The sequence below is a fragment of the Mandrillus leucophaeus genome, unplaced genomic scaffold (genome assembly GCF_000951045.1).
Source record: "Mandrillus leucophaeus isolate KB7577 unplaced genomic scaffold, Mleu.le_1.0 Scaffold1228, whole genome shotgun sequence".
Classification (NCBI taxonomy): domain Eukaryota; kingdom Metazoa; phylum Chordata; class Mammalia; order Primates; family Cercopithecidae; genus Mandrillus; species Mandrillus leucophaeus.
Genome location: NW_012100632.1, coordinates 445,746 through 458,662, shown reverse-complemented (window position 1 = coordinate 458,662; position 12,917 = coordinate 445,746). Strand labels below are relative to the sequence as shown.

General features: G+C 32.6%; 1 protein-coding gene across 3 annotated transcripts in view; it reads right to left on the bottom strand.

The window, feature by feature from the left end:
• The window catches only part of USP47 (ubiquitin specific peptidase 47), a 117,150-nt gene that overhangs the window by 20,576 nt on the left and 83,657 nt on the right, over positions 1-12,917 (bottom strand). For all 3 annotated transcript variants that reach the window (XM_011971489.1, XM_011971490.1, XM_011971488.1), the window contains 7 exons: positions 8,912-9,043; positions 8,355-8,431; positions 7,733-7,788; positions 5,340-5,452; positions 4,507-4,611; positions 1,929-2,136; positions 11-126 (listed from right to left, as the gene is read on the bottom strand). In XM_011971489.1, the coding sequence (XP_011826879.1) occupies positions 11-126; positions 1,929-2,136; positions 4,507-4,611; positions 5,340-5,452; positions 7,733-7,788; positions 8,355-8,431; positions 8,912-9,043 (807 nt within the window). The remainder of the gene's footprint in view (positions 1-10; positions 127-1,928; positions 2,137-4,506; positions 4,612-5,339; positions 5,453-7,732; positions 7,789-8,354; positions 8,432-8,911; positions 9,044-12,917) is intronic.

Here is a 12,917-nt window from a genome sequence, read left to right as displayed (position 1 = left end):
TAAAACTTACCTTTGAAATCAGTTGTTTGAACTCTGTAACTGTCTGATTTAAGTAAGCACGAACAGTTATAGCAGCAGCTACAGATTCTGCCTTTAGGTCAACAACATGAACTTTCACCATCACTTCTGTCACATTTGAAGACATAAACACATAATTGGAGGTTATTTTTTAATGTATTTCACATGAGTAATGCATTCTTAAAGTGTTTCTAATAGATGAAAAATCCAAACTTCCAAGTACAGATGAAAACAACAACACTGAATAAATATAAATCACCAGATACTGCAAAACAAATACTAAAGGCAACATAGCACTCCTGCTTGCTTTTGAACAAACCCCTAATTAAGTCACTCAAGACCTTGTTCATCATCAAAGACTTCCTATCCTCAAAATAATATTTTCTATATCCCAAGGAAAATTCCACACAAAAACTGTTCTGATTATGCCTTTGTTTTCTCACTTAAATCCTTTATATTGAAATTTAATCCCAAATTCTTCTCTTCTGTTTTCAGGAGGTTATGTTTATAACTAAACTCTTAATCACTGGAAAAATAAATGATCTTCAAACACCGCATTTCATACATAGTTATTCTGTATCTGTTTTAACCTGTTTTATGTCAACCCTCAGTTTTTTTCCTACGTTGTTAATCTAAATTTGACAAAATATTCCACTAAGATCTTGATTATTAATGAATAAAGACTACTTTATAAGTCTTACAATCCACACTAGCATTTAGAGTTCTCTTTCAAATAAGAGGTATTACTGCTGACTCATGTTATATCTTAATCATTCTTCTCCCTGTCTAGCAAAAAGAAAAAAAAAAGAAAAAACAAAAACAAGGAAATGTCCTTATGGGACTCTTTATAATAAAGATAGGGTAGAGTCTTAGAAGTTGAAGTAGGCATCATAAGGTTTTCAGAAATAAAATTTTCCCACTTAAGAGAGGTAGACTCCTTGAAAGAATACTATATCTAACCTACTCTGTAAAGAGAGGCCTTCATTTAAAAAGGAGATATACAGGATCCACAGATGAATATTATTGTAAAAGGGCAGAATAAGGTTTTGTAAGTTCAACTTTTAGGAAAAAAACACAGAAAACCTAAGTCTGAATTCTGACTAACCACTGATGCAAAGGAGTTAGGGTCAAGACACAACAGTAAGGATTTTGTAAAATTATATAAACATTTTGCTTTTCTTCTATTTGTTACAATTTACATATGGTAATTATAGAAAACTCTGTACATGAACAGACCATGTAACTGTCTACAGGGAAACTGTCTCTGGGAAAACTAGGGGCATGATATTCTGGTTTTCCTAAACAGTCTCAAAGGAAAAACAAACAAACAAACAAACAAACAAAAAACTCAATGTGCTGAGTAAATGTGATAGATTTAATGAAGAAAGAAAAGCTGAAGTCCCTGGGACCTGTAGAAATAGAGAGGATGAAGAAAAATTTTAAATGCTGACAAGGATGGGATAATGAATCCACCCTTCCAAAGAAATCCTGAAAAACAGCCTCGACTTCTAAGACTTTATGGGAATATACTTTTTTTGGACGAAGGTCTTCTCTATAAAGAGAAAGAGAAAGAGAGATCTTCCTAAGAGAGCAATTGATAACTTTAGGGATTGACAGCATCCAGAATGATTCTGGACTGCACACTGGAGAAGAAAAAACCCACTGAAGACCATAAGCTAGAAGTTTTGCTGTTTTTTTGTTGTTTTTAAAATTATGCATACAACTCTTTGCAAGTAATCTAGAACTTAATTCCAAGCTGTTGCTGAGTACTTCTCAACCTGTCAAAATTATTCTACATTTTAAGACCATATGAAAAATTTAAATTATGTTCATTTCTACAATAAAAAAAAAAAACTTTCTCATGAACATTTTAAGTACAGTAAAACTAAAAATAGTGTAAAATTGCTCACCTCCAGGTTTATAAGACTGGAAAACCTGATCAGGCTTTCTCGTCTCCAGCAGCAAATCAAACATATATGTTGACTTGACGCCACCTAGTAGAAGCCCCATTGGTGTATCTTCTTCTCCTTCATATGACCGTTCTAGATAATCATGAAACTCATCATATTTAACAAGGCGACAGCAATCCAGGGGTATCACCTCTTCTAAATCCATCATCTAAAAGAAAGTAATCCCCCAGAAAGAAAAAATATATATACATATATAAATACACAGTGTTTTAGTCTGTTGGGTAATAACACTACAATAGGCCCTAACAAAATCCACACATTTATGATTTGCATCAAAGACATCAAAGTTACAGGCACAACTTAAATGTTATTTTTAAATAATTATGTTTCATTATCCCTCAAATCATATAAAGCATGTACTAAATACATTTTTGTTTTTAAAAAGTAAACTTCATAAACTTTAGATGTAGAAACAAAATCAATGTATTATAACAATTGTTCGTAATCAACTAAGCTGGAAACACAGAAGAAAACAACCGAACAGCCAACTAGAATATGCATCTTTTGTTTTCTTAATCCAATCTGGAGTAGAATTGATAATTCGTGTATCTAGTAACAATCTAAGTACAGGAGGACAGCATGTCTCATAAAGCCATCACAAAGGGTATGGCTTCTGTCTCTCAGGTGCCACCTCATTCCTCTCCAGATATCCCCTTTCAATATTAGCCTCCAGAATACTTACAGCTCATGGTATAGGAATTTCTATCATAAAATTTCCTTCTAGCTTATGTCACTAATAGATGACATACCCTGGTTGCAACAACTCTCTTGATAGGAAATAAGCCTCCTAGAGAAACATAGTAGGATTGCTTAGAAGTATTCAATGTTCATTTAAGGTTGTGATTACGATTTTCAAGAAGGACTTGTAAGGCTCAGTGTATCCCCATTGATCTCTACTCCTCCCCAACTTCCATCCCCAACAATGAAGCTCTAGTTTTGGCATGTAAGATTGACTTATTTCTCTCTTCTGTTTGTTTCTTTTTATTTGCAAACTTTCACACTTCCTATTTTCAAGACTAATGCTTGCAGTCCACCATTATATTTAAAGAATTTTTACCAAAATGAGGCAAATCCAGAGCCATCCATCCATCTTAATGTTTGTTCATTCATTTATCCATTCAACACACCCAACCATTTTTGACTTTTCTATATACCAGGGAAGAATACTAAAAATAAAATTATGAGCAAAACCAGAATGGTTTTTGCACTTGTATGTGCTTATAGTCTAGTGAGGGACAGTAATATTAATTAAAATAGTCAAACAATTAAATGTAAAATTTCAATACTGATAAGTGCTATGCAGGACCAGATGTATAATATAAATGATTCTCAAACTTGACTATGTCTAAGAATCACCTGATATATGTGTTAAAATGCCTATTCCCGGGCTCCAACAGAGAAATTCTGATTCATCTGCAGCAATTAGCATTTTTAATAAGAATGTGACTCTGGTGCAGATTGTGCTGGATCACACTTTGAGAAACAATGTCAGCTATCTTGTGTGTTATTTTTAGTTATTTTATTGGTTCCATTATAACTACACACAAAATGATGTAGCATGCAATTTTTTTCTCTAGGTAATGATGGTTTAATTTCAGTCATTCTGTTAATGCTTATATGGAAAGGGGAAAACTTTAATTTGTTAAGTATCATAAATGACATTTAGAATGATCTGGTGAAACAGCGTGACCCCATTTGCCTTTCAAACCTCATTAATAACTTTCCACTACTCTTAGAGAACAAAATGCAAACTTCTATTTCACAAAATCTCTAATCTCATTTTATGCTACTCTGTGCTCACTTAAAACAATCTAAACATATGGCTCCTTTCTTCAGTTTCTTAAACGTGCCAAGCACCTCCTCACCTCAGCACTTTTGCATATGCTGTTCACTCTACTTAGAATATTCTTCCTTGAGCACGGGCCAGTGACCGAGTGGGTAATGCATCTGACTATGGACCAGTATATTCCTCCTCAACTTTTTGCATCACTGCCTCCCTTTCTCATGGTTAAAGTCTCAAAATAAATTTTCTCAATTTAATACTAATGTATTTACAGCATCTAAATAATAAAATAATTGCAAACTGTGATGTTTACATATGTTTTGTCTGTTCTTTCCAATGGATTGTAAACTCCATGAAGGCAGTGACCACGTCTTGTTCACTTTCGTATCTCTAACACCTCATGTTGTCTTATTCACTCTAATATCGCTAATGTTTCATACAGTAAACACTCAAGAAATGTATGTTAAATGAACAGAAAGAGCAAATAAACATTCTGTTTCTAATTTTAATTCTGGGATCTAGAAAGTTTACATGGCTTCCAGAGAGAGAAAATTTTCAAAATCAACTGACTATGCTCCAAAGGAGAGGTATAAATATACTCAGTAAGAGATAAATTAACTGGTTACCAAGGTTACTGCCAGTGTTTATATAACTACTATCCATAATAAAAAATTGGGAAATTATGTTAATACTGTTGTATTAGTAAGTAAATGCCAATGATGCAGTTAAACATACCTTATAAGCCATTTCTACTGCTTCCTTTAATGTCTTATCCTTATGAACCTCCAATTTATTTTCCATCATTACTTGTTTTGTAGGATGCAAACAGAATAATTTTATCTAGAAAATGTAAAATATCATCATCAACTCTGCAGTACAAGAGACAAAGTTCAATTCTTCTGTAGACAGCATTTTTTCCTAATTGTCAAAATACTCTAATTTTTTAAAAGAACATAATTGAGATCATTCTTTCTTCTATCCTTTCTCACTTAGTACTTGACACTGATTATGTCTCACACCATACAAAAATTCAAAAACATTAATTTTAACAACTGTATGTTTCCTTATAAGCATGTATCATGTTTATGTAATCATTCCCCTACTGATATACATTTGGGTTGTTTCCAATTTTTCCCTAATTTGGAAAATGCTATAATGAATATCCCTGTAATCAAAGTATTACAGTAATTATGATTATTTCATTAGATAATAATTCCATAAGAGAAATTATATTTTAAAATACGATTTTGCTTAAGGTTCTTGATAAATACTACTCAATTTCTATCCAATTTTTACTGATTTATTTTCTTTTAGTAGGATAAGAGAATGTGTCTACCTCAACTGTGGCTTCACCAGCACTGAGCACCGTCACTACGTGTTTCTGGGTTTTTACACATCAAATCAAATCAAATCAAATTTTACCTTTATAGTATAGTTGGTTACACTGTTCAATGATCATGATAGCATAACTGTCTACAGAATCAACCCAGTGAGTCAGTCATTAGAATTGCAGTTAACTAAGCTTAAAGATAGCACTTTCAATTAAAAATAAAATGATGGAATTCAACCTTGCATGTATTGCGCTCAATTTCTCGTTGTCTCTTTTCTTGTTCTTCCAACTCTCTCTCTTTCTGCACCAAGTTTTTAATATGTTCTGGGTATTCATCCACTTCTAGAAATTCTATTAGTAATAAAAACAGGATAAAACAGTGTCACTGAAACTGAGCTCCCTTTATTCATCCTGCTTCACTATGCTCTCATGGTATATACTTCTACTATAGCACTCATGGAGATATATTTCCATTATATCCCTCTCTCAACTTGGATAACAAGCTTCGTCCAGAAAAGGGTTAAGAGATAGTTAACAGGGACACATGGTTAGGTCTCATATTTTAAAGAGCCATGTATTTATTCAAAATGGCTCCTGGCTCCAGAGCAACTCCAATACGTGGATTAATATTTTAGAATGAAAAAGCTCTCTGCAACTTGAAAATAGAATAATTTCTGACTTCAAATCATGCCATCCCATCAAACTGTGTGACTTTGGGCAAGTTTACTTCTCCAACATAGGTCTCTTCAGCTTATTAATATCATCTACCCCATAAAGTTACCACCTGAGATACAATAAAACTTAATAAATGCTGCTGCTGTTGCTGCTACCAAATACTACCTATTTGTTTACTATTATCTTTCCCGTGTTCTCAAAGCAAACCAAAGAATGAGTAGTTGTTTACCTGCCTCCTAACCAAAGAATGCAGAGTCATAAAACTCACACCTTCATCTACTGGATTTCTCTCTATATGGTCAAGATTCATTTGAATACAAAAAGTGATGATTATTTGTGATATAGTTTGGACATCTGTCCTCACCCAAATCTCATGTTGAATTGTAATCCCCAATACTGGAGGTGGGGCCTGGTGGGAGATGTCTGGATCATGAGGGTGGATCCCTCATGGCTTGGTGCTGTCTTTGTGATACTGAGTTCTCATGAGTTCTGGTCATTTAAAAGTGTGTGGCACCCCTCCCCCACACCCAGAACTTGCTTGCTCCTGCTTTTGCCATGTGAAATGCCTGCTCCCGTATTGCCGTCTGACATGACTGAAAGCTCCCTGAGGCTTCATCAGAAGCTGAGCAGATGCTAGCATCATGCTTCCTGCAAAGCCTGCAGAACTGTGAGACAATTAAACTTCTTTTCTTTATAAATTACTCAGTTTTGGGTATTTCTTTATAGCAATGTGAAGACAACCTGATATAATTTGTGAGGCTACTTTTAAACAATTAGTTAAAAGAAAGAATTACATGCAAAAAATGATTATTATAGACTCACATATAATCATTTTTACAAAAGTTTTTCTTAATAATCACAACTTCATACGTAACTCAAAGTATTCAAAGGGACTATATGAAATGATGACATCATTTGATGAAGCCAATGATCATTTGGCATGAAAAAGGGAAAATAATTTTTATCAAAAATAGCATGTGTCTGTAAAAGGTAAAAGCTGTTGCTTCTAGGAAAGAACTCTAATTTAAAAAATATTCCATATCATATAATACAGCGCCCTCTGGTGCTTTATAACAAAACTAGAGTTGGAGGAGTAAAGGAAGGCTGAGTTACTGCGTTATTGGAAGGCTGGGTCCACATGAGGGACATGAATTATAATACTGTCTCTACTTCCAGATAGCTATGACCTGGGACAGCTTACTCTTTGGGGTAGTTTCTTTATAATACAGTACAAATGACTACTTCTGCTCTTAAATCTCTGTTCTGAAATGACTTACATAATGTCCAATTATTTTTTCATTAATTCCATAGTAAATTATTGAATGTTACTATATGACAGATCCTGAAATATACTTTATGTGAAAAGATGGCTAAGTCCTAAGCCTTGTACCAACTGAATTCACCATCTAATGAGGGTTTACAAAAATGTGAATAAAAACATAATGCTTGAAACAGATTTACTAACAGCAACGGTAGTTTCTAAACAAAGGAAATATATTGAAATCAAAGATTGTGATTACTTTTTTTAATTATGAAAAGACTATGAGCAAACACATCACCTGTATATATATCTGTACACACCCCCTATACATTTGTAATACAGCCTGAGTCAAAATTAGCAAGAAAAAACAAACACTGCAATATTTTAAAAGCAATAATTCCAAATATGTTATGATCCCTACATCAGACTGCACATAATATAATCTTACTACTAATAAACATTCAATTTATTTAATGTAGTTTTGTCTCTTCATATATTAAAAAATAATTCAACGACATTTTTTTAAGGTCTTTACCAGTTGGTATTATTTTATAACAGTCTTTGTAAAAAATTCTTCCAGGCATAAAACAACTTAATTATCTTATCATTTAAAAGTAGTTATCTGGGTTTGCATACTTAGAAAAGAAATTAGTTTATAACACAAATTAAAATCAAATAACTATAGGTAAACATACTTGCATTTCTGGCTGGATCCTTTAGTCTATAGATCAGCATATATGCATTTGTGGAACTAGCAGAAACATAAAAAAGATTAATAGGGATAAAAAGTAGATTATAAAGATTCCACTTCTAAGCATGAAATATTTACTTTAAATCGTGATTTTTTAAAAAAACAATTAGGAAATCATGCCACTGTTCACAGACACATTCAGATTTAAAACATTCCAGATAAGAGGAAAATCACATTTAGAGAAGATTCCGTATCTCTTCTTGGTAATACAGTAAAGTCTTTAACAAAATTGTGTACTGGAATGTCTACATACAACAGTTAAGTCAGGGGCCAGCAAGTTTTTTCCAGCAAGGACCAAACAGTAAAAATCACAGGCTTCGCAGGCCATATGGTCTGTGCTGCAACTACTCAACTATGTTATTATAGTGTAAAAGCATTAACACAAAATATAGAAACAAATGGCTATGTCAGTGTTCAAACTTCATTTCCAAAATATGGAGGCAGGTTGGATTTGGCTCATGGGTTGTAGTTTGTCAATCCCTTGGTTAAATCTTTGATGATAAAAAACACTGAGAAGCTATAATTAATTCTAACTTTTAAACACTGAAAATTAGGAAATTGCTTACCTTGCGAAAGCACTGGAATAATATCCTCTGCTTCCTGAAGATCCGCCATGTGTTTTCTTAATGTCCTCTTGTGTTATCTGAAAATGTGTTACATGATTTTTTTTTTGCAAATTCTATAACACTATCACATTAATGTCAATATGTAACTCAATCTTTAACCTCAGAGTTAAATGCTATGAAAGACCTTCATGATTGCTCACACAGCTACCAATTCACAAAATTTAATCATAATCAGTGGCTGCTTACCAGCCAGTCAGTTCTAGCATTCCTGATCACACGTGAAGCACAAGTAGCACCTATGAAGGCTCAGGCCCAGAGGAAAATTGGTAGTCTATCTCTGGAGATATTCAGCAAGCCCCAAACAAAACAAAGCAAAACAAAGAAATAATAAACAAATGCAAGAACTTTACTAAAAGCAAAAATTAAAGACAGATTTGATATGGGTCTTAAGATGTACCACCAGACAGATTCACGCATTCTTAATAAAACTCACTGTTGTTTAGAAGCATTCTTACTCCCATCTTGCAGAGTAATAATCTTAAAGGACACCTCCTTACCCTGCTGACATGTTGATCATTGAAGCTGTACCACTGCTCATCACTGAATGACTTTATACATGCATAATAATGACCACCAGCAGCACTCCCGGAATGAACCATAACAGAGAAAAGTTCATAGATCAAGGAATTCTAAGGGGAAAAAATAAAAGTAACTCAGAGGAGAAGAAAAACACAACCCTTATTTGTGTATTTCCTATTCTCTGTTAACATGCAGAGAAGTAACATGGTTAGTTGTCCTATATATTATAGGTCAACTTTCCCCTAAGGCAAAACAAAAATGGCAAGTTATAAAATAACTGTATATACCACAAGTTATACAAGTTTCATCAGTGCATTCTTTCACATTTTAATTATGCTATAACCTTTGAAACCATATATATCTGTAAATACAAACTTACATATGTAAAAATTAAGTAAGTCTAACATTTCAGAAGCAGATGCTAATTACAATGCTGTTCTAAAATGCACAGTCGATAAAAAAATTCCCATGTAACATACTGTTTCTTATTCAAATTTTATTTCCTTTACAAAAGAGCTGAGGAATATAATTATTTGGAACATCTTCTAATGCATTTATGCATTATCTGTGATATCATGATCTACTGATTTATCTCTCTCTTATATTAAGAATGAATCCTGAATTATACTATATCTACAATAAATTAAAATTGTTTCTTTAGCTTCCTGTACTGCAAACAATTCTTTAAAGTTTGGAGCTAAAGATTATTTTAGGCAAACAAGTATTTGTGGAAGAAAATCAGGAAAAGAGGCAACTTGTTTAAAAAAATGAGGTCATTTATAATGACTTGTTTTTATATTTAAGACAATCTTTTCTTTCAGAAGCCCACGCACTTCACAACTCCTAAGACAGTTTGAGATACTGGAGACTTTGCAGACCAGTAACTCTATCACAAAAAAAGAACAGGTAGGAAGACAAAAACAGAGAAGGTAAGGAGGTTAAAAAGGCAGTCTGACATCAGAAGATTACCAGTTTATGACGGACAAGCTTTATTTTATTTACTTTTCTACAAATACTAGGGTTTCTCTTCTTTATTCTTTGCCTAAAAAGCATTTTAGAGCCTTCTATAATTTTTAAGAAATTCTAATTTATCTTAAAATAACTTTAAACTGACCACAATATATTGTTAATTAGTGAGATTTCTAGAACAAATTTTGAAAATGTCTGAAAACTTGTTTATGTGGTTCAGATTTTATTTCTACAACTAAAATTAATCACAGTGGTGATAGGAAGTTTCAGAATTTATTTGCAATCCAAAATGTGTTTAAAGCATTGAACACCTTATGAAATGTGGTAACTCCATGTTATTAAATTAAAATGCTTTGAATGTAGTAAATACACTAGACAAAATTTTGATATCACTGAATGATATGAACAATATCTTATGATAAGCAGTCTCCCCACTTAGAAAAATAAAAACACAGAAAAAGCCTGCCAACCAATAGCTATACATTTTTTAAGTTTCATCACAATGATCAAAGCCAACATAATTATCTTCCTGGAAAATTCTAATAGTAGCAACTTCTAGACGACAGTAATGGTGATATATTCAGAAGACTGAAACACCTTCCAAATTAGAATTGTATATATCTATTTTAAAGCAAAAGATAATACAGTCATGATAGAGTAAGGGTTCTAATGTAATTTTTTTGTTTTGTAAACTAAAACAGTTTCAAATCAAATACACTGCTAAAAAGTAGTAAGGAAAGTAAAGTACCTTTATCCAAATCTAGCATAGTAATTTGTAAATAAAATTACCCAAAAACGTGTCCTAACATTTTCTTCTCTTTTACTACTATTTAACAAAGTAATATATTACTCTTAATAAAAAGAGGATACATCTTCAAACACAGTACTAGCAAACAGAATTACAAATTTCTAAACCTGGGTAGAACAGAAAGCATCTAGTCCAAATTCCTCCAAAATGTAGCAACTGAAAGGCACACAGATTAAATGATTTGCCCAAAGTGATACAGTTTATTAATGGCAAAGTAAGAACTAAAATCTAGATCATCTGGCTCACTAATGCAAGGGTCAAAGAGTGAATATTTTAGGCTTTCTAGGCCATACGGTTTCTGTCGCAACTACTCAACTCTGACATTATAGTACTAAACCAGACATACACAATATGTAAACAACCAGAGTGACTGTGTTCTGATAAATCTTTATTCACAAAAACTGGTAACACTCAGCAACAGACCTGGAAGCTCAACACCAAACAATAAATACCCACCCTGCCCAATAAACCAAAAACCAAAACAACAACAAAATACAAAAACTCCCATGTTTAGGCATATCATGTTCAAACTGAACAAAACCAAAGACAAAAGATCTTCAGGGGAGGCAGAGGGGGAAAAACACCTTACCTATAGACGAACAAGGATAAGAATTATAGCACACTGTCATTATAAACCATGCAAGCAAGAAGAGTGTAATGAAATATTTTGTGTTGAAAGAAAAATACCACCAACCTAGAATTCTATAGCCAGAGAAATAATCCTTTAAAAGTGAAGAAGAAAGACTAGAAATAAATAGCAAAAGGAAAACTGGAAAATTCACAAATATGTGCAAATTGTTTTAAAAAACACATTCTTGAACAACCAATGGGTCAAAGAAGAAACCACAAAGGAAATTAGAAAATATCTTGAGACAAATGAAAACAAAAACATAACATACCAAAACTTACGGAATGAAACAAAAGAGGAAAGTTTATAGATGTAAATGCCTACATTTAAAAAAAAAAAGAAGAAGAAGAAGACATCTCAAATCAACAACCTAACTTTATACCACAAGGAACCAGAAATAGAAGAACAAACTAAGCTGGGGGGGGGGGTGTAAAAAAAAAAAAAAAAAAAAAGACGAAAAAACTAGACTCAGAGATAGCAGAAGGAAGGAAATAAAGATTAGAGCAGAAATACAGAATAGAAAAAAAAATGAAATTAAGAGCTGGCTTTTGAAAAGATCAACAAAGTTAACAAACCCTTAGCTAGGCTAAGAAAGAGACAAGACTCAAATAACAAAAATCAGAAATGAAAGAGAAGACATTATACTGAAGCCACAAAAATAAAAAGGATCATAAGAGACTACTATGAACAATTATACACCAACAAATTGTATACCCTAGAAGAAATGGATAAATTTCTACAAACATAACAGCTTACGAAGGCTGACTCAAGAAGATATAAAAAATCCAAACACATCTATAACTAGTAAGGAGACTGAATCAGTAATCAAAAACCTCCCAACAAAGAAAATCCCAGGACCAGGTTGCTTTGCTAGAAAATTTTATCAAACATTTAAAGAATTAACACGAATCCTTCTCAAACTTTCTGAAAAAGTAAAAAGGAGAAAAACTTCCAAACTGATTCTATTAGGTCAGCATGACTTTGATACCAAAATTAGACAAAGATACTAAAAACTATAGAACAGTATCTCTTTGATGAATATTCATGCATAAATCCTTAACAAAACACTAGTAAGCCAAATTTAATAACACATTAAAGGACTATACATCATGACTAAGTGATCAATGTAATATACTACATTAACAGAATTAAAAACAAAACCACAGGATCACTTCAAATGATAAAGAAAAAGTATCTGACAAAATGAAACATTCTTTCATGATAAAAACACTCAACAAACTAGGAATAGAAGGAAATTACCTCAACATTATGAAAGTCTTATATGAAAACCCCACAGCTACCATCATATTAAATGGTGAAAAACTGAAAGCTTTCCCTCTAAGGTCAGGAACAAAGCAAAGATGCCCATTCATACCACTTCTATTCAACACAGTACTGAAGTCCTAGCCAGAGCAATCAGGCAAGAAGAAATAAAAGATATCCAAATAGGAAACAAAGAAGAAAAATTATTTCTGTTCACAGATGACAGTCTTGTATGTAGAAAATAAAGATTTTGCATTAAAAAAAAAAAAAAAAAAACCCAAACAAGTAAATTCAGCAAAAAATGCAGGATACAAAA